This window comes from Xenopus tropicalis, chromosome 1 (genome assembly GCF_000004195.4).
Source record: "Xenopus tropicalis strain Nigerian chromosome 1, UCB_Xtro_10.0, whole genome shotgun sequence".
Taxonomy (NCBI): domain Eukaryota; kingdom Metazoa; phylum Chordata; class Amphibia; order Anura; family Pipidae; genus Xenopus; species Xenopus tropicalis.
The window spans coordinates 202,432,198-202,457,432 of record NC_030677.2 but is presented as its reverse complement, the minus strand read 5'-3'; the positions used below and the strand labels follow the sequence as shown (position 1 = coordinate 202,457,432).

At 42.1% G+C, this 25,235-nt stretch overlaps 1 protein-coding gene and 1 long non-coding RNA gene across 5 annotated transcripts in view; one reads left to right on the top strand and one right to left on the bottom strand.

The window, feature by feature from the left end:
- The window catches only part of wdr7 (WD repeat domain 7), a 228,509-nt gene that overhangs the window by 140,315 nt on the left and 62,959 nt on the right, over positions 1-25,235 (top strand). For all 4 annotated transcript variants that reach the window (XM_018090767.2, XM_018090674.2, XM_012956678.3 and 1 more), the window contains 1 exon segment: positions 12,285-12,471. In XM_018090767.2, the coding sequence (XP_017946256.1) occupies positions 12,285-12,471 (187 nt within the window).
- On the bottom strand, positions 5,843-6,316 carry LOC116408131. The gene is made up of 2 exons (XR_004220769.1): positions 6,246-6,316; positions 5,843-6,120 (listed from the first exon to the last, which is right to left on the bottom strand). It is a non-coding gene; the product is annotated as an uncharacterized LOC116408131 (long non-coding RNA).

Genomic DNA, 25,235 nt, shown 5'->3' with positions numbered 1-25,235 from the left:
GGATCTTAGCGTGTATGGTCACCTTGAGCTGTGGAGAAGTTGTTACAATTTGTAACATCAGTGTTTTAGTCCCTCCTCCCCTGCCAAGAGAAACTCTTTTGCAGCTGGATTTTAGCATATAAAATGGTATTTATTCATACTTTTTAACGTAACAAGTTACAGGGATAGGTATATTAGAGGTTTTGGTGTTGTGTGGGGCTCTTTAACTAATTTTGGTTCGGAATCCGGAGTTCCGATGGTTAAATCAAGCAGCCTATATCTTTACAGTATAAGAAGCATGGGAGATTAAAATAACCTGTTTTTAATTACAATTTAAATCTATGACTATAGATATGTCTTTGGGGCTTCTTTGTAGAACAAAACATTTATTTACCAGGATGTATATTATTAGGCTGTAGAATATAACCCGCCATGTCCCATTGTCACTGTGTATGAAGGCAATTAATTTCTTTTATGTTTGTGCGAAATATTCTCGGTTTGTGCTGTGAGTTATACAGATGCTTAGGCAAAATACATTTATAAACCATTTATAGACTATATGGGGCCTATAAGATCCAAATTTAAAACTCAGCACATTGGCTATGAATGAGTTTTAGTGCATTAAGTGGAATTGTATGAATTCTTCCCATCCCTTTGTGCTTTGTCTAAGGCCCTGGCTAAGCTGTCGTTTCTCTGCTGTGCAATGCTGATGGGTAATTGAGACTTTCCTCTCGAATTCTTACTCCAGGCAATTATGTATTTTCTGTTTCATTGCCCTCCTCCATTTTTATTGATTACTATTCATCTTATTTTTTCCTTTAGTCCTTGTTGAGATCGAGTCATTGAAAAAAAAAATTATCTAGTCTCTGTTTTCTATGGGGTAAAAAATGTGTTTAAATATATCATAGTGTAAATCTCACTAATAGAAACGGTGGTCAAGATGTAAAGTACATGTCCCAGACTCAAAGCTGGGCCAGCGCAGAAGGGCATCCAAGGCAGATTTGTAGGAATCTGTAAAAATTGTTGTATAAATTTGTTACACTGACTCCTGAGAAAAACTTGTAAGCCTGATAACTGGGGTACATTCTAGGGATAAAAAGAGAATCTTTTTGGAACCCCGTTCTACTACAAAATACAGGTATGGGACCTGTTATCCAGAATGCCTGGGACCCAAGTTTGGTCTTTCTGTAGTTTAGATCTCCATACATTGTTTACTAAAAATCATTTAAACATTAATGAAACCTAATATGATTGTTTTTGGGATCAAGTACAGGTATGGGATCTGTTATCCAGAATGCTCGGGACCTGGGGTTTTCCGGATAGAGATCTTTCTGTAATTTAGATCTCCATAACTTAAGACTGCTAAAAAAAACATTTAAATATTGAATAAACTCAATAGGATTGTTTTATTATTATAGAGAAAAGGGAATCATTTAACCATTAAATAAACCCAATAGGGCTGTTCTGCCCCAATAAGGGGTAATTATATCTTAGTTGGGATCAAGTACAGGTACTGTTTTATTATTACAGAGAAAAGGGAATCATTTAACCATGAAATAAACCCAATAGGGCTGTTCTGCCCCCAATAAGGGGTAATTATATCTTAGTTGGGATCAAGTACAGGTACTGTTTTATTATTACAGAGAAAAGGGAATCATTTAACCATGAAATAAACCCAATAGGGCTGTTCTGCCCCCAATAAGGGGTAATTATATCTTAGTTGGGATCAAGTACAGGTACTGTTTTATTATTACAGAGAAAAGGGAATCATTTAACCATGAAATAAACCCAATAGGGCTGTTCTGCCCCCAATAAGGGGTAATTATATCTTAGTTGGGATCAAGTACAGGTACTGTTTTATTATTACAGAGAAAAGGGAATCATTTAACCATTAAATAAACCCAATAGGGCTGTTCTGTCCCCAATAAGGGGTAATTATATCTTAGTTGGGATCAAGTACAGGTACTGTTTTATTATTACAGAGAAAAGGGAATCATTTAACCATTAAATAAACCCAATAGGACAGTTTTGCCCCCAATAAGGGGTAATTATATCTTAGTTGGGATCAAGTACAGGTACTGTTTTATTATTACAGAGAAAAGGGAATCATTTAACCATTAAATAAACCCAATAGGGCTGTTCTGCCCCAATAAGGGGTAATTATATCTTAGTTGGGATCAAGTACAGGTACTGTTTTATTATTACAGAGAAAAGGGAATCATTTAACCACTAAATAAACCCAATAGGGCTGTTCTGCCCCAATAAGGGGTAATTATATCTTAGTTGGGATCAAGTACAGGTACTGTTTTATTATTACAGAGAAAAGGGAATCATTTAACCATTAAATAAACCCAATAGGACTGTTCTGCCCCCAATAAGGGGTAATTATATCTTAGTTGGGATCAAGTACAGGTACTGTTTTATTATTACAGAGAAAAGGGAATCATTTAAACATTAAATAAACCCAATAAAGGGGTTATTATATCTTAGTTGGGATTTGTCTTTTTTTTTCTTTTTTACCTTTTTTTTGTAAATTTAAATTTGGCAGAAAGGCTCTTTTTCATTTATATTTGCATTTTCAAAACCTTGGAATTCTGCATCCCTTCCATTCTGTGTCTTTAAACATAACCGTGTTGGAAACTGCATCTCACCTTCCATAGCTCCTTTAATTTGACCGGCATTAAATTGTATGGATTAAGCGGACGGAAGACCATAAGTAAACTGACATTTATAATCTCCTGTAGAGCAGAAGATGAAGTAATCTAGCAATGATCTTTGCTATTTATTTTTATTTAGAGGGATTGATTGACATTACATAATTACAGAGCAAATACGTCAGAAACCTTCCAGCTCAAGGCTCCCAGTGTTCTGCCATTCATTTATCCGCGTGACTAAGGTAACCTTCCCGTGGCCATGTTTTATGGGACAGTGCAACCAAATGCACGTTTGTAGAAGGACAAAATAATATTCCATCACACAAGGGAATAGAAAAGTGGCAAATCAATAAAAATGGTGATGGTGTTAGAGAACCTCTTTAATACCGGTGTTTTGCAATAAGAATTCCATGGAATGTTGCGGTGGTAATGCAATGGCAGTTTTTGGAATATAAACACGCCCATTGTAGTTTGAATAGAATTTCCTGTCTCTATTCATATTTTGACCACAGTTTTTGAATATAAACAAATGTAGTTCTATGAAGGGGATCTCTGAGTGGTGGAGATTAGTGATGAGTTTATCTGTCCTGTTTCGCTTCACCGAAAAATTAACGAATCTTTCAAAAGATTCGCGAAACGGTGAAAATGTTGCATGAAAAAAAATTGTCGCCTGCGACGCGCGACTATTCTTGCGACAATTTTTGGACGCAAGACTATTCTTTTGACGCCCGCAACTATTCTTGCTACAGTTTTTGGACGCACGACTATTCTTTTGACACAACAATTTTTGGACACGTGGCAAATTTTTCCAAATTTTTCATCCGTTACGTGAAACAATCAGCCAATGGAGAAATGCGGAAATTCGCCCCAAATCCATGCCTGGCAAAACATTGCCCGTCACTAATGGAGATGTTTGTAGCAGGATCTGGACAATGTCAGCCGTTTTATCTACTCATCTTTCTTTGGAACGCTCTAATCGATGTTCAACGTGTGGTCATGTTTAACTACCTGGATGCTCATGGTACATAATTCAGGTTTTTACATTTATACTATCTCAGTTCCAAGAATATTGGAATATGTCTGTGCGCTGGGAAGTTTCAGATGCAAAATGTCAAGGACAAAGTCAAAAATAAAGACCATCCTTCAAAATTATAGGCGTTTGACTCCAAAACAAGGTGAGAAGTTGGCCTCAAAGCATGCTTAAGGTAAAGCCGCGTTCGGTGCTCTCCAACAGAAACAAATCTGATCTAAAGCTCATTTACTGTTTTGGAACAAAATTGATCTTGCTTTCACATTTGATTCAGTGAGTGTAGATATTTGAAAGGAAGAAAAATGGGCTTGTTGTATTGGTTTAAATAAGCCATGAATAGACAGGAAAGGCTGGCATGTATTTGCCCATTCTTGCTTTTACTGTTACCAAACATTTACATATTGTTCACTTATTGTTTAATTTGGATTTGGTGCTGTTTTAAAACTTTGTAAATCTAAGAAAGTTTGAAAGAGACTGTGTGGCCAATAGTATTCAGATACCCCTTGTAAAATCATGTATCTTTAGTTGGAGCCCAACTTCAACGTCTCTGTAAACATAAGCACAAGAACTGTTGGGCAAGAAAATGGGTGTCAAGGCCCAGCAGCCCTTACTGGTTTAGAAGTCTGGACCAAGGAGGAAGCTAGCTCAAAGAGTCTGATGTGTGGTATCCAAAGGGGCTAAGATAGCTCAAGGTCAAATTAGTCAGAATCAAAGTAGAGTGTGCCCGAACAGCAATTCAGACACACTCAGGTACTTCATGAAGAAATACCTATATTTGGGCACTAAACCCAGGTCTTTAGCATCTATTTTATTTTTGTGCCAGAAGCGCCATGATAACACGCCTACATACCAACGTCACCGTGCTGTTACCCACGTGGCGCCCATGGCAGCAGCACCAGAGAAGAGAGGAGCGCCGTTGGGTACTCATCACAATGGGCATTCTTTATCAGTGAGCAGCTAAACGCTTGCTTAACATTACCTTTAATGGCAAATGTGGGGTGGAATATTGAGATTATTATGTGAAATTGCACTTTGCTCACTGCGCTTGCATTTATAAATGACCCTTTTATTAAATAGAAAAAAAAAAGTAGCTGAATACATTTTTCAATATAATCTCAATCTTAATATTAAGGGGCAAAATGTGAGTTTAAAGCTTAATACATAAAAACCCATGTTCTATACATTCCTATGGTATTTTTTAAAAGCGTATTTATCAATTTGTGAGTTCTAACATTCACCCATTGATAAATATACTTCTAAAAATCCCCTAGGAATAAATAGAACGTGGGTGAGGTTTTATGTATTAAGCTCTAAACTCACATTTTGCTAAATCTGCCCCGAAGAAATGTATATTCCTTCTTTAAATGAAGTTTCTTTCTGCCCCAGTGTTGCTATTACCTCTGTACAGTCGCTCCCCCATCCGGTTATTGCTGCCAGCCCAGGATACCTCTTTTCCAGTAAACCAACCCCAATCCACTTGTACATCCCAGACAGCATTATCCTCCTCTCCCCATTCGTCTTCTAAACATCTCTCTCCCTCTTTATATTTCAACTTGACTGTTGCAACAATTTTCACCCGGTGTAATTGAAGATACCAATCGTTAGCTATATTGTTTATCTCCTTCTGCAATTCTTCCCTGGAGTATATTGCATTATAAAATATTTTGGCACCGTGCAAATAAATAATAATAAGCGCGCATCCTGAAACGGCGGCTCTATTTTTTATTTTTTTTTCGCCCGCCGCATCTTGTTTCCTACATGATTTTAATATTCTCTCCAGCGTCTAATTTATAATAATAGCGGCCAGCCTTGCTGCTACCTTCATAAAGCATTGGGAGCATAACTTGGTATTTTTGTACTTCTCAAGACGTGCCCCGAATTCCATTCTTCTTTCAATTTGTTTTTTTTATGCAAAACGGTTTGGTTTTTTTTTAAGAACTTAGATTTATTTCTCGACATGTTGTAAATGATAAGACACTTCTATTAACCCAGTGCTGTTAATGCAGGTTAATGCAGTCTTTGGCTACTGTAGCAGAGCTGATGTGTATTGGAGAATGTACATTAGCCCAGCCACGGCTTGTCCTATACCAGATAATGGACTCAAAGGTTAAGAGCGAAGTCTCAACAGCTCCAATCAGCGGAGCTTTTGCAGGGCTAATTACCTCTTTACTGCGCTGACTCTAATGTGGCATGTTTATTGCTTTAACTAACAACTCATTAGCTTAGTTGATGTTTTTGTCAATATTAATTCCTTCATTTAAGCCAAGTCAAAGTTTAAACAAAGATGTCCAGACTGGAAGGAGGGCAGAGTTGCAAATGCCCATTTACCTTTGTTATTTTCTTCTCCTTTACTGCTTTGCGCGTCGTGTCAAGTGCATTGTGTAGGATATGGGCCATGCAGTGATCCTGTACCTGTTGAAGTGTATTTGCAGTGGGTCATACCTGAACGGCAGATACCTATAGTAGGTAGATAATTACAATATTAAAGGGTAGTTCACCTTTGTACAAGGCTTCACATGAATGGAACAATCTTTACCATATAGATAGTTAACAAAAAAATGTGCAGCTGAAGAGATATTTACCTCAGAATCCTCCCTCTGCTGACCCTTCACTTCTGCACAGACGCTGTGCTGGGGGGGGGGGGGGGACCCCCTATAAACACTGCAGTTGATGTCACGCATAGTCAGGGTTGCCAGCTCTAACTGTAACAGGAAGTAGTGTGGGAGTAAAAGGCAGAACTCTGCCCATTCATTGGCTGATGGGGCCTAGCATGTATGTGTGCCTTGGCTTGTTTGTGTGCACTGTGACTCCTATGATCCCAGGGGGCGGCCCTTAGTACCTAAAATGGCAGTTTTCTATTTAGGATTACCCAATAGCACATACTGCTAAAAAAGTATATTTATATGAAAATGGTTTATTTAGATGAAGCAGGGTTTTACATATGATCTTGCTTATGCAATATATTTTGACCTACATTGTTTGGGGGTATAGTTTCCTTTATTAGAGGCCTTGGGAGGCCACTGATGGCTTCAAAACTGGCTTACTGCAGTTGGTGTATTGCTAAGTAGGAAAGTGTCTGCCATGTAACTTGTTCCCCCCCTGGATCTGGAAGACACATTGCACTGGGTTGGTAAAGGCTTGCTATCCAATAAAGGCCCCCTGTGCTGACCCTTGTACCAGATTTTAAAAGGACTTCGGGCCAAGTATTGTGGGACCTACTAAGGTTTAATGTGGGAGAGTTGAATAATATGATCCTGGAAAAGGTCTATCTTTCAATAAAGCTGCTAAAGTTGGCCATACACAGGCCAAAATGAACAGCTACTGTCTGATGGGCCATAAAAGAGTATAGCCACCTTTTAATTGTCCCATTCATTTGGGAAGACTGGATGAAGAATGACAATGAAAGGACATTGCCTTATATATGATTAGGCCAATCAGGAGTCCCATGAAACAATTTCACACATATTATTTACATATGGGATCATGGGGGAATGATCCAAAAAAAATAGTTTATGCCATGCCTTATCTCTCTATCCTCTCTACCCGCAGCTGATGGACGTATGTAATAAAATAAAGGACCTATAATAACAATTCCAATTATTCATTTGACATGACGTTTATTTATTTATGCTGTGTGAAATGGCAAGCGGTACCGTGCAGGAAAGAAGGATTCCCATGTTCACACCCAGGCCTCAGTGATGGGTGCTTAGTGCCCAGTATTTCAGCAGACGGCACAGCCTCCAAAATACCAAGTAAATGAAAAGTAACTGGCACACAAAGCTGTTCCAAATGGGGACAAGTTTATTATGTCAGAAAAAGTGGCACTGAGCAATATTCCCCCGCTGGTTGCCATGGGGGCATTCCTGGCATGGCACTATTGATGGCTCCGTGGGTTACCCCACCCCTCTGTGAGCTCAGTTGTTGCTCTTTAGAGTGGTACAAGGACCATTCCAATGGGTAACACACCCGTGCAGACCAGCTCGGAGTCTATGTTCTGTGCCATAAGTAGTGCCCTGCCGACTGTTGGTCATAGAAAGCCTAACGCCAGCATTCTGCAGCAAGAACAGTCCGGGAAAGGATTTAATTTCTTATTCTATTTATCAACACATTTAAATAAATGGGCCCTTATTACTAATTTATTAAGTTCATGCTGCAATACCATAACTCACGATGCATCTAATTAGAATGTAAGTGAATATGATAAGTATTTCCCACAGGAAGGCCACGGTCATTTAGCAATTAATTTAACCCTGATTTATGTTATGGCCTAGTCTTTGTTTTAGGGTCTACCTGACTCACCCATTGGATGCTTGGCTTCCTTTTATTTTCTTTAGCCGAGGTTTATAACACAATATGCCTGTAGCAAGCGTACTGTATCGCACAGCTAAATTGAAAAACCCATGCCCTGTCTCCAGTAACTTACATTCAGTGCTTTATTCATTTACTTTCCCTGTCTGGAAAGGATTGATTTTTGTGGCCGAATGTTGAAGGATATAGAAAGATCTCTAGGAGAATGAGCCGTCGGGCTGCAGTGGCAAGAACCTCTATAGCTGGAAGTAACTAGAGGTTTGGCTCAGTAATCGCTGCTTTTTGAGTCTTTAAACCCTTTTATCAAATGAACTGGAAGTATTGCCCAGCAGATATAATGCTTAGCTCTCCTTTCAGACGAGGGGTCGGCCATTTCTAAATGATGCTTTAATTTTGCAGTTGCATGATGGTACTGAAATCATGAGTTATCACCACATTAGGTCAGTGGGAGCTATGGAAAAAGGTTGAACCCAGTATCTGAAGTACAAAGAAGCTGCTGAAGTTCATTTGATTGCTGAGAGCAAGGAAAACCATGAACATTTTCAGGGGGAACCCCTGCTTCCTGTTTGCATTGACACCAAATGGTCCCCTCAAAAACCTGAAGAAATTGGTTTTCCATGCACTCAGCAGGTAAATGCAGTGGACTTTGTTTGGCCTACCGAAGAGTCTGTGAGATTTATTCATTAATTTTCCAACATGGTTTTTTTTTTGCAGTTCGAATAAATTCAAAATTTTACTCAAACGTATAAAAAACAATGATCGAATGAAAAAAGGTTGAATGCATCGAATTCGTGTTCTTCTTGTCATTTTTATTTTTTCGAAAACTGAAAAAAAATTGCATAATGTTTGTCTAGGATAACTCCAACTGACTTCTACATAACTGACTTCCCCCCCAGCAGTTGATAGTAGTATAGTATAGTTGAATAGGGGGTAACAAGATTATAGCCCCTTGACACCTGCATTGCTAAAAATGCTCCCGTGCCCTACCTAGTGGTAGATATGAACAGCACTCAATATTAAAAATCCAAATCCGGTTCAGCCAAAACAATAAGTTAGCTGAAAGCAGTTCTAATCTGGCTCCTTCTGAAAGCTCAGACTCAGGCACAATTTACTGCTGCGCTGCAAGTTGGAGTGATATCCCCCCCCACCCCCAGCAGCCGATCAGCAGAACAATGGGAAGGGAGCAAGATAGCAGCTCCCAGTAGGGCATCAGAATAGCACTCAATAGTAAGAAATACAAGTCCGGCTTGGGACTCCTCCAGTTACATGGGAGTAGTAGAAACAATAGGTTAGCTGAAAGCAGTTCTAATGTGTAGCGCTGGCTGAAAGCTCAGACTCAGGCACAATGCACTGAGATGGCGCCTACACACCAATATTACTAAAAAATATACTTTTTTGGTTCAGGAATTAAATTTTAAATGGTAGAATGAATTATTTGCTATGTACATAGTGTAATTTAGTAATAAAAAACTACACCATAAACATCATGACGGAATCCCTTTACCAAAGTAATTGAGCTTTTATAAGTTTTACCAGAGTATAATAAATTAAGCAAAAATGTGATGGTTACAGTCACATCACTGAAATAAATCTTTATACCTTTGGTATAGTTCACACTAGCCTAGTAGGGCAACAGAAATGACTGTGTAAATGATCAGATTTTCTTGTATATATCTATTGTTCTGAAGAGGAGGCTCATTGTTCTGCAGAAGAGGCTCATACTAGTGATCCTCCCTGAGGAATCGTGTCGGAATCTTAATTTAGTGAGCCTGCTGACAGTGACCTTGCTAATAATCCCTGCCTTGAGCGTGTAATTTATATGCCCCAAAGACGTCTTCAAAAGATATATGGAACCCGAGCAAAATGTAAGCCCATGTGAAAATCACGGAAGGTTTCTGTTTGCCGCTCGGAAATTAAAACTTCAATTGTGGCACATTTTCAAGTGCTTCCTCTAGAAATAACCTTCAAGGTTTCTTCTGAAATGCCAAGTGAGGCCGTCCGGAGATTTCTCTAAGCAGCTCTGTTGACCTCTGTATAGGTCTTGAATATAAAATGGCTGCAGCGACTGACCTCGGTGTCCTCGTTTCTACTGCAGAAAAGATAATAAGGGAGTACAAAGACATGAACAGCATATTATAGTTGGTGCAGACCTTATAGGAAACCACAGCTGGTATCGGCTAAGTGTATGTGGTTATAACATTAAAAAGCCTCAGTGCAGATAGTCACCCTACACACATTGGATTAGATGTTATTGCATTTAGAAAGAGCTGTAATATAGGAGCTAACACTGTGTGCTCCAGTCTTGTTTGCTCACACCTTTTCTAATCCAAACACAGTTAGTAGGTAATAGCCCTTCTGCAGAGCGGGGAAAAAATATTTGGTTTTGCAGAATGAAGCTGTCAGATGCCTCCACCGGCATGGAGAGAAAAGAAATAGATGTAGGTTGTCAGTGTGTTGCTGTAATGTTCCACACATCTGCAAGAGGTTGTTTATAACCATACCCGCTGTGCATCACAGAAGTCATAGGCCTGCAAGGTTATTAAAGGCGAAGGAAAGGCATTTTATTTGCCAACAGATGAGTCACAATAGTGCAAGCTAGAATGCTAGATTTATTCTGCAAAATGCTTTACCGTGCCAGAATAAACAGCCCTAGAAGCACCCTCTGTTTGTTTAAGATTGCAGCTGTCATTTTAGTAATTTTCATGCTGCAGCTCTGGCTGCTGGTAGCTCAGATTACAGCAGAGATGGCAGGGGAGAGAGCAGAAATGGGAGGGGAAAAGGAGAAGGGAGGGGGAGAGAGGAGTAAACGGAGCAGACTTGTGCCATGCCCTGAAGTATTTTTCTGAGAGCAGAAAGTCTGACACAGGAGATCATTTATACAGAATAAAAGGAAAGAAATGTGTTTTCTCTTTTCACTGAGGAGCAGAAGTTCTATAAGTGCTTATGACTCTATTTACATAAACCTTTCTGCAGGGTCAGACTGGGCCGCCGGGACACCGGGAAAAATCCCGGTGGGCCCCGGCTGCCCAGACCCGACCCTTGCCGGTGCTCCCCCTGCCCGAACGCTCTTCCCCTGACGTGTTAAATTTAAGCACTCAGGGGAGGACGTCGGGTGGGGGGCCCTGCGAGGGGGGTTAGGGGGGCCCCAGTGGGCCCTTCACCCCCCAGTCTGACCCTGTCTTTCTGATAAAGCTTAACTAGTTTTTACCTTTCCTTCTCCTTTAAATACAAGATGGGGGAACTCAATTCTTGGGTAAGTGCATTGCAGCAGTTGGTATAGTAAACCAGCATGGAGAGCTGAAGCCTTGGTTTATAAAATACAGCTCGCACTTACTGGTATAAAGTTTAAGATTCTTTAATAGGCCACATAATATGATATAAGATATCTATTGGTAATGTATTTATTCTGGGGTGTAGTTTTCCTTTAACAGTAACCAGATTTTACACTAGGAAAATCCTGGTTGCATTGTCCGTTATATTGTCCACAGCTTTATGCTTGGCCCCCAACGTGACCTGCACCCTTAGTGACCAAATCATGTCAATATGTAGTCATTTGTTGAGTTGGATAAATGAGCAGCCCAGTCCGTCCCAGCATAGCCGTGCCCTGCGAGTCAGATTATTCAGTGAGCATTTATCCGGTGACAGATACCTGTTCCCAGGGCACAGTCCCAGGAAGTCTCCGGATTCACAGGGGAATTTGTCTCAGCAACATATGTTCCTGTGGGACTATTGATCTCAGATATGGCAGCTTTCCCACAGATTAAACATTGCATCATGCTTCAGCTCCTTAAATTAAGTTTGACCTGTTTGGGGCATCCTCGCTCGTAATCAATTTGCGGCGCCGGTAGATGTTTAGTGAGGGTAATACAGTTACAGAATGGGATAATGTTGATGTTTTAAGATCATATCCTGAGCTGAGATAACTCCTCTCTCTCGTTTGTTCAGCGTCTGTTTAATTAAAGTGCATTTCCTTTTTAACTGACGCGGATTCTCCGTATGCCTCCGCCTCATAAATATGTCAAAAGCGCTGAAAGGTGCTGGCTCCAGAATTCCGTCCAAGCCTCTCTTCCTCCATTCTCTCTGCCTCTTAAGGTGTCATAAGCAATGATTTGTCTGTCAAACAATTTTCCCCACCATTAAGTTTTATGCTTTCTAGCTGATGTCCTCTGGAAGTCCAATGGCTTTCTGCTGAGAAAGCTGATTTTTTTTAACATGTACCCTTTTACGCTACTGTAAACGCTTGTAAAATGATTTTTTTTTTTTTCCAATTTGAAAGAACTGTTTCCGAATCAATATGTCTTTTTGTATCGCAGGCAAGGCTCTGACATTCCTGCTGCTGCAGCCGCCCAGCCCCAAGTTACCCCCCCACAGCACCATCCGCAGGACTGCTATCGATTTGATCGGACGAGGTTTTACAGTGTGGGAGCCTTACATGGATGTGTCCGCGGTGCTGATGGGGCTTCTGGAACTCTGCGCCGACGCTGAAAAACAGCTTGCTAAGTATGCCTTTATTGTTACATGGATATTCAGCATATATGTACATATATATATTAATAGCTGTTCATTTTAGGGATACACGATCCACTGTTTTGAGATTCAGCCGAACCCCAAATCCTTCATGAAAGATTCGGCCGAATACCGAACCAAATCCAAGTCCTAGTTTGCATACACATATAAGGTTGTGGGAGGGTTAAAAAAAAAAAAAGGACAGTGAAGAATGTTTAACTACTTGGCAGCACTTGGTTGGTTCTCGCCCTCTATGAATAGTATCTTCACTGTGGCTAGTTAGGGGGAATACATATATGGGCCTATTTAATATGCAATAACATAGGTGTCGCCACCCCCCATGGTTTTGGAAGTTGCGGCTAAACTGAGGCTAAAACCGCAGAATCATAGAGATGGAGGCAGAGGGGCGGGCGGCGGGCTTCAGGGGGCTCTCTTTGGACACTAATAGTGGGCGTGGCCAAAAGTCCAAAAATCCTCCCTCCCCTAGCCCCCCCAACCAAAAACATCTTCTGCTTCTGCAACAATATTCACCACAACTCACCAGGCTTTTTTTTCTTCTGCCGGAACTTACATAAAATAAGGGCATAATATCTACCATTTGGATGGCGAAATTCACCATTTATTTTACACAGCTTTTTACACCCTTTTTTCAGTGAATTTCATTTTACACAGCATAAAAAATAGGCCCCATAGTATACATAGTAGTATTGTTAACACTTTAATGACATGACTGCTGCCTGTACTCCTAGTCTGTTCTATTATTATAGTGAGAATAACATATCGCTTTTCATAAAATATGGGACATGGAGATATAATAGCAAAGGGCTGCAGGTTTAGTGTTTAGTCAAGTCTTGGAATGTCTTGGAGACTGCAACTAATATGTTTATACAGGCATGGGATCTGTAATCTGCAATCCTTGTATCCAGAAAGTTCCAAATAGCAGAATGGCCATCTCCCATTGACTCCATTATAATCAAATAATTAGCAACTCTACCTGTAATCCCTCCCTTCCCTGACTCTTACTGTGGCCGGTCACTGCCTTTTATATGGGGGGGCTTCTGCCCCCCACTACCTTGCCCATTTCCCCGCCCAAATCCCCACCCCCAATTGATGTCACTTCCCACCCCCCAACCTAAAGGCCGGTAATAAAAGAAAAAAAAAGGTGTCAGCCATGTGGTTGTTTGATCTAATGATCATGCTCGTACATTTTCTTTCTCTAAAACCCAATTGCTGTAATTCCAACACCCTAGCACTAACTCGCTTATCACCCCATCATTATATTTGGCATTAGGAATTAATGGGGCACTTGGGGCAGATATTCAAGCTTATCATTCGCCCTGTGTATAATTCAGAAAGAGCAGGTAAAGCGGACATTTTACTTTTCAGAATTACCTAGAATTCACAAACAGAATGTTATTTTCTGGAGGAAAAAAACAAAATCGTGTTATTTTTCTAGAAAGCCCATAATGCTGCATTTGTCTGACCTTCAGCCCCGAAGCGCCACTGAATTCCTGGCGTATAATTCACTTACAGAAAGGTTAACTCTAATTTATTGGATATCGCCCATCTTAAGAAATTGATAGTACTCAATTTTTTTTAATGGTGACTTAACATTATGATCGCAAAATGCCTTAAAAACATGTTCATCCTCATTGCTCGGATTACGTTAGTGCAGTATGTGGGCTGAGGGAAGGTGGGACTTATACTCTTATTTATTCTGTACTCCAAAGGCAATAAAGCAAAGGATTATGGCATGGAAGCAAATTAACAAAACAAAACCATCAAGGAAAGACGTAAAATAAAAAAATATAGCAAGAGAGAAAAGGAACTATTTTATAGATGAGAAGGTAAAACTAACTTCATGTTGGGTTGAAAAGTCACTGAATGGGCTCTGCCCACTTTCTCTGATCTTGGACCACAGTTATATAGTAAAAACCACTGTGCAAAGTTTGGGGACCCTGGTTTTAATAGTGTCTGATTGGCAGCAATTTAAATTTCCCCACTGAAAGTCATCGAGTGACATCTGATTGGCGGTTGGTGGCTCCACCCCCTTTTTCTAACCTGGAACTGCAGTTACCCAGTGACTAACTCTGCAAAGTTTAGGGACCCTCTGATTAATAGTTAAAGAATGGTAGCAGTTTAAATTTAAACCAATAAAAGTCAATAAGCAAATTGTGATTGATGGCTCCGCCCACTTTTTCTAACCTTGCGTGGAAGTCACCCAGTGACATTGGGCACCCCGGAATAAATAGTGTGAGAATGAGAGCATTATAAATGTAAATCAATAAAATTCAATGGATGAAATCTGATTGGCTGTTAGTGGCCCAACCCACTTTTCCTATTTCTGAACTGCAGTCCCCCAGTGACCAACTTTGCAAAGTTTGGGGACTCGGGCATAAAAATTGTGAAACTGACAGCATTTTACACTTTACCATTGAAAGTAAATAGGTGAAATGTTATTGGCTGTTGGTTAATACTTAAATACTGGCATCAGTTTAAATATAAACCAATGAAATTTAATGGGTGGAAATGGATTGGCTGTTGGTGGCTCCGCCCACTTGTTCTAACCCTGAATATGTAGTTAGCCAGTGACTGACTGTGCAAAGTTTGGGAACCCTGACATAAATAGTGTGAGAAAGGCAGCATTTTAAATTTAAACCAAAAAAATTCAATAGGTGAAGTCTGATTGGCTTTTAGTGGCTCCACCCACTTTTTAAAACCTAAAAATGCAGTCCCCTAGTGACCCTGGTGTTAATACTGAGAGAATGGCAGCAGGTTGAATTTCCCCATTGAAAATCAATAGTTAAAATCTGATTGGCTGTTGGTGGCCCCGCCCACTTTTTCTAACTCTGAATCGCAGTTACCTGCTGACTAGCTCTGCAAAGTTTGGGGACCTTAGTATTAATATTTAAAGAATGGCAGCAGTTTAAATTTAAACATTTGAAGTGTATAGGTGAAATCTGATTGGCTGTTGTTGGCCCCACCCACTTTTCTAAACTTGGAACATAGTCACCCAGTGACAAACTGTGCAAAGTTTGGGGACCCTGACATTAAACATGTGAGAATGGCAGCAGTTAAAATTTCCCCACTGATAACAATGAAAGAAACATGATTGGCTTTTGGTGGCCCCGCCCACTTTTTCTAACCTTGAGTACGAAGTAACCCAGTGACTGACTGTGCAAAGTGTGGGGACCCTGGGGTTAATACTGAGAGAATGGCAGCAGGTTGCATTTACCCATTGAAAGTCAATAGGTAAATCTGATTGGCTGTTCACAGCTCCACTCACTTTTGGGCATCCAACAATCATCATATTTTCATTCAAGCTGAGCCCATGACTCTGTGATTCAAGTTTGGGGAGTGAAGCCTTAAAGCTGTAAGATTGGCAGCAGTTTCCATTTCCCCATAAAAGTCAATAGGTGAAATTTGATTGGCAGACAGACACAGACAGACAGACACAGACAGACAGACAGACAGACAGACACAGACACAGACAGACAGACACAGACAGACAGACACAGACAGACAGACACAGACAGACAGACACAGACAGACAGACACAGACAGACAGACACAGACAGACAGACACAGACAGACAGACACAGACACAGACAGACAGACACAGACAGACAGACACAGACAGACACAGACAGACAGACACAGACACAGACAGACAGACAGACACAGACAGACAGACACAGACAGACAGACACAGACAGACAGACACAGACAGACAGACACAGACAGACAGACACAGACAGACAGACACAGACAGACAGACACAGACAGACAGACACAGACAGACACAGACAGACAGACACAGACAGACAGACAGACACAGACAGACACAGACAGACAGACAGACACAGACAGACAGACACAGACAGACAGACAGACACAGACAGACAGACACAGACAGACAGACACAGACAGACAGACACAGACAGACAGACACAGACAGCAGACACAGACACAGACGACAGACACAGACAGACAGACACAGACAGACAGACACAGACAGACAGACACAGACAGACAGACACAGACAGACAGACACAGACAGACGACAGACAGACACAGACAGACACAGACAGACAGACAGACAGACAGACACAGACAGACACAGACAGACACAGACAGACAAGACACAGACAGACAGACCACAGACAGACAGACACAGACAGACAGACACAGACAGACAGACAGACAGACAGACAGACAGACAGACAGAACAGACAGACAGACAGACACAGACAGACAGACAGACACAGACAGACAGACAGACACAGACAGACAGACAGACACAGACAGACAGACAGACACAGACAGACAGACACAGACAGACAGACACAGACAGACAGACAGACACAGACAGACAGACACAGACAGACAGACAGACAGACAGACACAGACAGACAGACAGACAGACAGACAGACAGACACAGACAGACAGACAGACAGACAGACAGACAGACACAGACAGACAGACAGACACAGACAGACAGACAGACACAGACAGACAGACACAGACAGACAGACACAGACAGACAGACACAGACAGACAGACAGACAGACACAGACAGACAGACACAGACAGACAGACAGACACAGACAGACAGACACAGACAGACACAGACTGAAAGACGTATATAAACTGAGAGCGAGAGCCCTTGGGCCGTACGGTGGCTCAGTGCGTAGCACTGCAGCCTTGCGCGCTGGAGACCTGAGTTCAGTTCCGAGCAGGACACTTCATGCCGCGTATGGAGTCTCTATGTCCTCCCCGTGCGGGCAGTGGGTTGCGCCCCCACAGCACAAAGACATAAGTTGCCGGTTACAGTTCCCGGGAGTTGGCCGCTCCCAAGTTTTTTATGAAGTGCAGTCAAAGAGTAGTTATGTCACATATTAAACTTAAGCGCCATTAGATCCATTGCAATTTACCTATTGCGCCAATTCATCTACAGGGGAGGCCATTATTGCTGCTCTCCATCTTTCTTTGTCTTATTTGGACAAAATACTTATGTAAGGATGTTGTTTATTGATTTTAGTTCTACTTTTAACACTCATTCCCTCACACACACTAAAGCAGCCATTTTGTGAGCCAGCCTCACTCTCACACACAGCATCATGTGACCAGGCTGGGGCTCAGAGAAGATACAAGGGAACAAGTTTGAGGCTGCAGCAACTGCCAGAGAGACGGGCGGTATTATCAGAAGAGAGGCCCACAATCAGCACAACACCATTATGGCCGCCTGGGGCACTTGTACTTGCCCTGTTTGAGGGGCAAATTGTGGGCGACAAGTGCCTCCCTTGTCCCTTACTGTGGATTCCAATGCTGCTGACAGTAAGAAATCATAAGAAATAAACAGAGTTGGGAAAATATCAGAGGACATTATAGGCATATATCATCCCTGAGATTGTGGAATAGCTTCTTTCCCTAGGCTGTGAGACTTATTAATACAAAGCTGTTTTATACAATAAAAAAAAATGGGATGTAATTCTGTGTAATACACATATTCCACTCAGGGACTGTATTTCAGCTGAGGTTCAGGTTGTATAAAATAATGAAACAGGGTAGCAAAAGTGTTACTCATATAAACTGATAGACAGAGAGAGATATAGGCAAACTAAGAGAGAGAGAGAGAGACATAGATGGACATAGCCCATACTGTAACATATACTCAGGAGAGAGGTTCTGTGCCCATATAAAGGCACAAGGCTGCAGGCTGAGTTATACAGGGAACTCTGAGTATCACTCATGTATTATAAGGGATAATGTACCCCCTACTGTAAATGATAAGGATATTAGCAGTCACTGAGGGGTTCTGTGCCCATATAAAGGCACAAGGCTGCAGGCTGAGTTATACAGGGAACTCTGAGTATCACTCATGTATTATAAGGGATAATGTACCCCCTACTGTAAATGATAAGGATATTAGCAGTCACTGAGGGGTTCTGTGCCCATATAAAGGCACAAGGCTGCAGGCTGAGTTATACAGGGAACTCTGAGTATCACTCATGTATTATAAGGGATAATGTACCCCCTACTGTAAATAAGGATATTAGCAGTCACTGAGGGGTTCTGTGCCCATATAAAGGCACAAGGCTGCAGGCTGAGTTATACAGGGAACTCTGAGTATCACTCATGTATTATAAGGGATAATGTACCCCCTACTGTAAATGATAAGGATATTAGCAGTCACTGAGGGGTTCTGTGCCCATATAAAGGCACAAGGCTGCAGGCTGAGTTATACAGGGAACTCTGAGTATCACTCATGTATTATAAGGGATAATGTACCCCCTACTGTAAATGATAAGGATATTAGGAGTCACTGAGGGGTTCTGTGCCCATATAAAGGCACAAGGCTGCAGGCTGAGATATACAGGGAACTCTGAGTATCACTCATGTATTATAAGGAATAATATACCCCCTACTGTAAATGATAAGGATATTAGCAGTCACTGAGGGGTTCTGTGCCCATATAAAGGCACAAGGCTGCAGGCTGAGTTATACAGGTAACTCTGAGTATCACTCATGTATTATAAGGGATAATGTACCCCCTACTGTAAATGATAAGGATATTAGATTATTATAGGCATGTAACATACAGTTCTGCTCATTTTCTTGGTCTGCGTCAGTCACACCACACACATACCCTGTTATATAGTTCTGAAAGCGCAGGCACCAACTGTAAATGAAACACTCGTTGCTGTCACATTATTCCTTTCTTATTGTATTTCTGAGTGACACAGTAATTAATCTGAGGGGCCGACATTAGAAAGATATTTGTCCTGTCATTTTTTTTTTTATCCCCAGTGAAAAATCCAAGCAATATATTGTCACATGAAAAAGAAATAAATCAGCCGTTAGGGAACCTGCCGCCACCGCACCCCGTTTCCTTGCCCCACGTGGGGGGGAGCCTGTATCCCTCCATAAGTAATTTTAATCTGCCTGTTACATCTCCGGCTGTCATAAAGATTAGTATGGCTCTGTATGGCTGAATAAATGAATGTATCAGCGTGTCACCGGCGGCAGCCCAAGGCAATTTTCATCATGATATATTGCATAATAAGCGAGAAAGTGTTTGCTTATTAATCCATAACAAGATTTAGATTGAAAATGGCCTCTTGCATCCGTGGCAGGTCCAGTGGCGAGTGGGAAGAAAGGGACGGATACAGAGCGGCTGTGTGTGCAGAGGGTGAAGCGTGCGTTTTAGCCTGCTGAGCTGCCCCCTTTTTGTGCTTGATTTACCGTGTACACAATGAGAGCGCCCAGCTGCCTGGCTTCTGCCTCTCATGTTAAGCACGCTCTATGGAGAGGCCTCTCGGGCAGCCCCGGCCTGCCTTTCATTCCAGCTCACGTTTATTGATGGAGAAAAAGGCCCCGCCATGAATGAAATAAATGCAGCCTCTCCTGGATCTCTTTCCTCTGGATATTATTGTGAGCTTTAATGGATCTTTGATCAGCCGCACCGAAGACTTCCGACTTGCACACTTGCAGGGGATTGTTTAATTGCATTGTTATTCCCAATGCCCTGTTAGGGTGGCCTTTAGTGGGTATCACCTGTGGCTGAACTGGTCATTTTGGCTTTATATATGGCAGATATACCGGTAGGTGCATAAGGATGGCTATATGGAGAGTTAGGGAAGGTGGTACTGCTCGTATGCCATTTCCAACTCTGCCCAAAGCCTGGGTATTAGATAGGATCTGTGCCACTGTGACAGAATGCTCTGTTATACAGATAGCTAGAATCTCAGCCATAAAGCTGGGCAGTACTGCTGCTTACAATGGGGGGATCAGATAGGATCTGTGCCACTGTGACAGAATGCTCTGTTATACAGATAGCTAGAATCTTAGCCATAAAGCAGGGCAGGACTGCTGCTTACAATGGGGGGATCAGATAGGATCTGTGCCACTGTGACAGAATGCTCTGTTATACAGATATCTAGAATCTCAGCCATAAAGCAGGGCAGGACTGCTGCTTACAATGGGGTGGATCAGATAGGATCTGTGCCACTGTGACAGAATGCTCTGTTATACAGATAGCTAGAATCTCAGCCATAAAGCAGGGCAGGACTGCTGCTTACAATGGGAGGATCAGATAGGATCTGTGCCACTGTGACAGAATGCTCTGTTAAACAGATAGCTAGAATCTCAGCCATAAAGCAGGGAAGGACTGCTGCTTACAATGGGGGGATCAGATAGGATCTGTGCCACTGTGACAGAATGCTCTGTTATACAGATAGCTAGAATCTCAGCCATAAAGCAGGACAGGACTGCTGCTTACAATGGGGGGGATCAGAAAGGATCTGTGTCACTGTGACAGAATGCTCTGTTATACAGATAGCTAGAATCTCAGCCATAAAGCAGGACAGGACTGCTGCTTACAATGGGGGGGGGGGGGCAGATAGGATCTGTGCCACTGTGACAGAATGCTCTGTTATACAGATAGCTAGAATCTCAGCCATAAAGCAGGGAAGGACTGCTGCTTACAATGGGTGGGATCAGATAGTATCTGTGCCACTGTGACAGAATGCTCTGTTATACAGATAGCTAGAATCTCAGCCATAAAGCAGGGAAGGACTGCTGCTTACAATGGGTGATCAGATAGTATCTGTGCCACTGTGACAGAATGCTCTGTTATACAGATAGCTAGAATCTCAGCCATAAAGCAGGGCAGGACTGCTGCTTACAATGGGGGGATCAGATAGGATCTGTGCCACTGTGACAGAATGCTCTGTTATACAGATAGCTAGAATCTCAGCCATAAAGCAGGGTAGGACTGCTGCTTACAATGGGGGGGATCAGATAGTATCTGTGCCACTGTGACAGAATGCTCTGTTATACAGATAGCTAGAATCTCAGCCATAAAGCAGGGAAGGACTGCTGCTTACAATGGGTGATCAGATAGTATCTGTGCCACTGTGACAGAATGCTCTGTTATACAGATTTTGGGGAAGGAAAATAAAAAATGGTATAGTGCAGGTTTATAAATTGCAGCCCTATGGGTTCTATTTTATCCCACAAATGTATATTTATAAAGCTTTTTTAAGTTCCTGTTGTATAAATTGTTTAAAAAAAACATAAACGTACAGCTCAGAGCAGGGCTTGGAATGGGAAGTGTATGAATAAGAAGGAAGATTAAATAAACATTGATTACAGGGCAGACAAGAGAGCAATAATTGAGTTGAGAGGTTTTGCTGCATTTAATAGGGCTGAATAGGGAGCAGCCGAGTCGCCAAAGGATGGCAGCATTAAGCAGCACATGTTCTCTATGGTCGGACTTTCAGCTGAAATTCAGCAATGTTTGTCCGGTTCTGATTGGCTGGACTCCTGGTGTAGAATTAATTGTTGCAGGTTTGTATCTGGATCTGCCAAATATTTTGTTAAGAATGTCTCTGTATGTATATGTGTGTAACAGTCTGTTTAGTAACTAAAAGGGCAAACCAACATTTTTTTACCATTTTTTACCCAAAATGCAGTGGTTTTCCACAGATTTTCAACTTAATTGTGGCTGCACCCAAAGTTGCATCCACCGCAATTGCACATAATCAGTAACCAGGTGCAACTCTGGAATTACCACTTCATCCAGGGTGGGGGCTTCAGGGCTCCCCAGCATTAATAGCAAACAGGCAAGATGGAGGCACTGGCACTCAGCACAACTGTGTTGAAGTGAAAGGACCAAAAAAAAGCAAATGGCACTCAGGACTACAAACAAGGGTAAAACCCTTTTAAAAGTTTTATTGCGGAGGTGCAACGTTTCGGGGCAATGTGACCCCTTTATCAGGCTTGATAAAGGGGTCACATTGCCCCGAAACGTTGCACCTCCGCAATAAAATTTTTTAAAGGGTTTTACCGTTGTTTGTAGTCCTGAGTGCCATTTGCTTTTTTTGTTGCTACAGTGTATTTGGAGGGTGCCGATCCCTCTAGCAGTGTGCACCGGACAAAACATTTTTTGGAGTGTTAGGGTGTGCGGAGAAGGTCTCTGTGGTCTAGTTGAAGTGAAAGGACCACATTTGGGCGAGAGTGCTTGCACTTGTAGTTGTAAAGGAAGCATTCAGTAACTATCCATGACCTAAACCTATACCTGGAGCGTGACTTAAACGTATATCTGTAGCGTGGCCTAAACCTATACCAAGACCAGGGATTAAACCTGTACCAGGAGTGTGGATTAAGTCTCTACTAGGAGTGTGGATTAAACCTATATCAGCAGCATGGCCTAAACCTATACCAAGACCAGGGATTAAACCTGTACCAGGAGTGTGGATTAAGTCTCTACTAGGAGTGTGGATTAAACCTATATCAGCAGCATGGACTAAACCTATATCTGAAGTGTGGCCTACACCTATACCAGGAGCATGGATTAAGATTATATCCGGAGCATTACTTAAACCTACATCTGTAGCATGTCCTAAACCTAAATCTGTAGCATTGTCTAATCCTATACCTATAGCATGGCCTAAACCTATACCAGGATCAGTGATTAAACCTGTACCGGGAGTGTGGATTAAACCTATACTAGGAGCATGGATTAAGTCTATATTAGGATTATGGCCTAAACCTATATCTGAAGTGTGGCCTACAACTATACCTGAAGCATGGCCTTAACCTAAACCAGGAGCATGGATTAAGTTTATATCAGGAGCATTACTTAAACCTATATCTGGAGTGTGGCCTAAACATATACCTGGAACATGGCCTAAAGATATACCTAAAGCGTGGTCTTAACCTATACCAGGAGCATGGATTAAGCCTATACCAGAAGCTTGGATTAAGCCTATTCCAGGAGCATAGATTAAGCCTATACTAGGAGCGTGGATTAAGCCTTTACCAGGATCATGGATTAAGCCTATACCAGGACCAAGGATTAAGTCTATTCTAGGAGCATGGATTAAGCCCATACCAGGAGCATGGATTAAGCCCATACCAGGAGCATGGATTAAGCCTATACCAGGACCAAGGATTAAGTCTATTCTAGGAGCATGGATTAAGCCCATACCAGGAGCATGGATTAAGCCCATACCAGGAGCATGGATTAAGCCTATACCAGGACCAAGGATTAAGTCTATTCTAGGAGCATGGATTAAGCCCATACCAGGAGCATGGATTAAGCCCATACCAGGAGCATGGATTAAGCCTATACCAGGAGCATGGATTAAGCCTATACCAAGAGTGTGGCTTTATTACAAGTCACAGTTGTTAGAGAAATAGGTGCAATTGTTTCTTGCTTGGGCAGACGGTGCAACGTGCCGGCTCTATCACGCACAGCTTTGGCTCTGAAAGGCGCCGCACAGGGCAGCTGCTCCAGCTGCGGGAGGGGGTTAATCTCTGGCCACATTCTAGCACTGCTGAGCGATGCTAATGAATTAGCAAGGAGCCTGTTGCTTCTTCTGTTCCTTGGGAGGCCTAGTCTCTTGCTGGCAATAAACGGGGGACGCTGCTGACAAGGACACGTGCACTTCTGAGCACTGCCTCTAATAAAAGCCACATTTTATAGTGCATGTTAATCAGAGGCTCTAGCAGGCTTCCTCTCTCTGCACTTCCAATCAGGTCTTAAAGGCACAGTGCACCTGAATAGCAAGTTACATAGCTTTGCCATCACGCCGCGCCGAGATATATGGTTATTCCTGTGTTTATTCTGGAATCTGGGTCAGAGTGGGGAACACATCATCTCCCTGGGGTAGCTGCCCCCAGTTGACAGGGCCAATAGGCCCAGAAATATTGTGCTAATAGTAAAGCCATGGCACAGTGTAACTGAGCTTGTCACCATCAGACCGGGGCAGACAATCTGCTGATTTTGGCGAATGCCAGAGGGGCTGCTGTAAGATGCCACAGACCGTATTTATTGGCCCTGTGGGGGTCTGTTTGGGCCTCTGTGTACTCTAAATGGACTCATTAGTATTGCTGGAGCTGATTGGTCAGCTTCTCGTCTGGTGTTTGAGCTCCAATATTGGTCCATGTATGTGCCACTGCTGTCAGTATGGGGCATCAAATGGGTGGGGGGCAGATTTGTGTAGGGTTAATAAAGTTACTGCTATTGCTGGCTGCTTGATACGGGTTACTACCCCAAAATCATATTCTACTCATTGGGTCAACTTAAGCACCGTGCCTTGTCCATAGGAACCAGGGATGCTCCGAATCCAGGATTCGGCCTTTTTCAGCAGGATTCAGGTTTGGCTGAATCCACGCTCCTGGCCGAACCGAATTCTTAAAATCACGTGACTTTTTGCCACATAAACACGGAAGTTTAATTTTTTTCAACACTCTTTAACCCCTCTGTATCCTAATTTATATATACAAATTCAGTATTTGGCCAAATCTTTCACAAAGGATTCAGCCGAATGTAGTGGATTCGGTGCATCTCTATTAGGTGCCTTATGGCTAAAGCAGTTATTTGCTTACCTGCCCATCTCTGATGTCACCAGAAGGAGTGGGGCGAGTATATAAATAAGCCGGAGGAAGGTGGTGGGTGCTAAGATTGGGCTGTGGGCAGAGTTTGGCCTATCGCCTACACACAACCTGCTAAAGATCCCTTCTTTTGCCCCAATCCATGGGTTCCGGGCCAGCTTGCAGTATGGCTGTATTATATAAGGCTAACTTGCCCCTAAACATCTCTATTTAATCTGTATGTCCATTTAAAAAGCAGCAGGGATTTGTTTCTTTTATTTTGGATCCATTTTAGCCCATTTCCCTGTGCCCTTTGGACACATTATCGTGGCCCTGTTGAATCAGGAAGGTTACAAAGAACAATCCATGCCCTTCT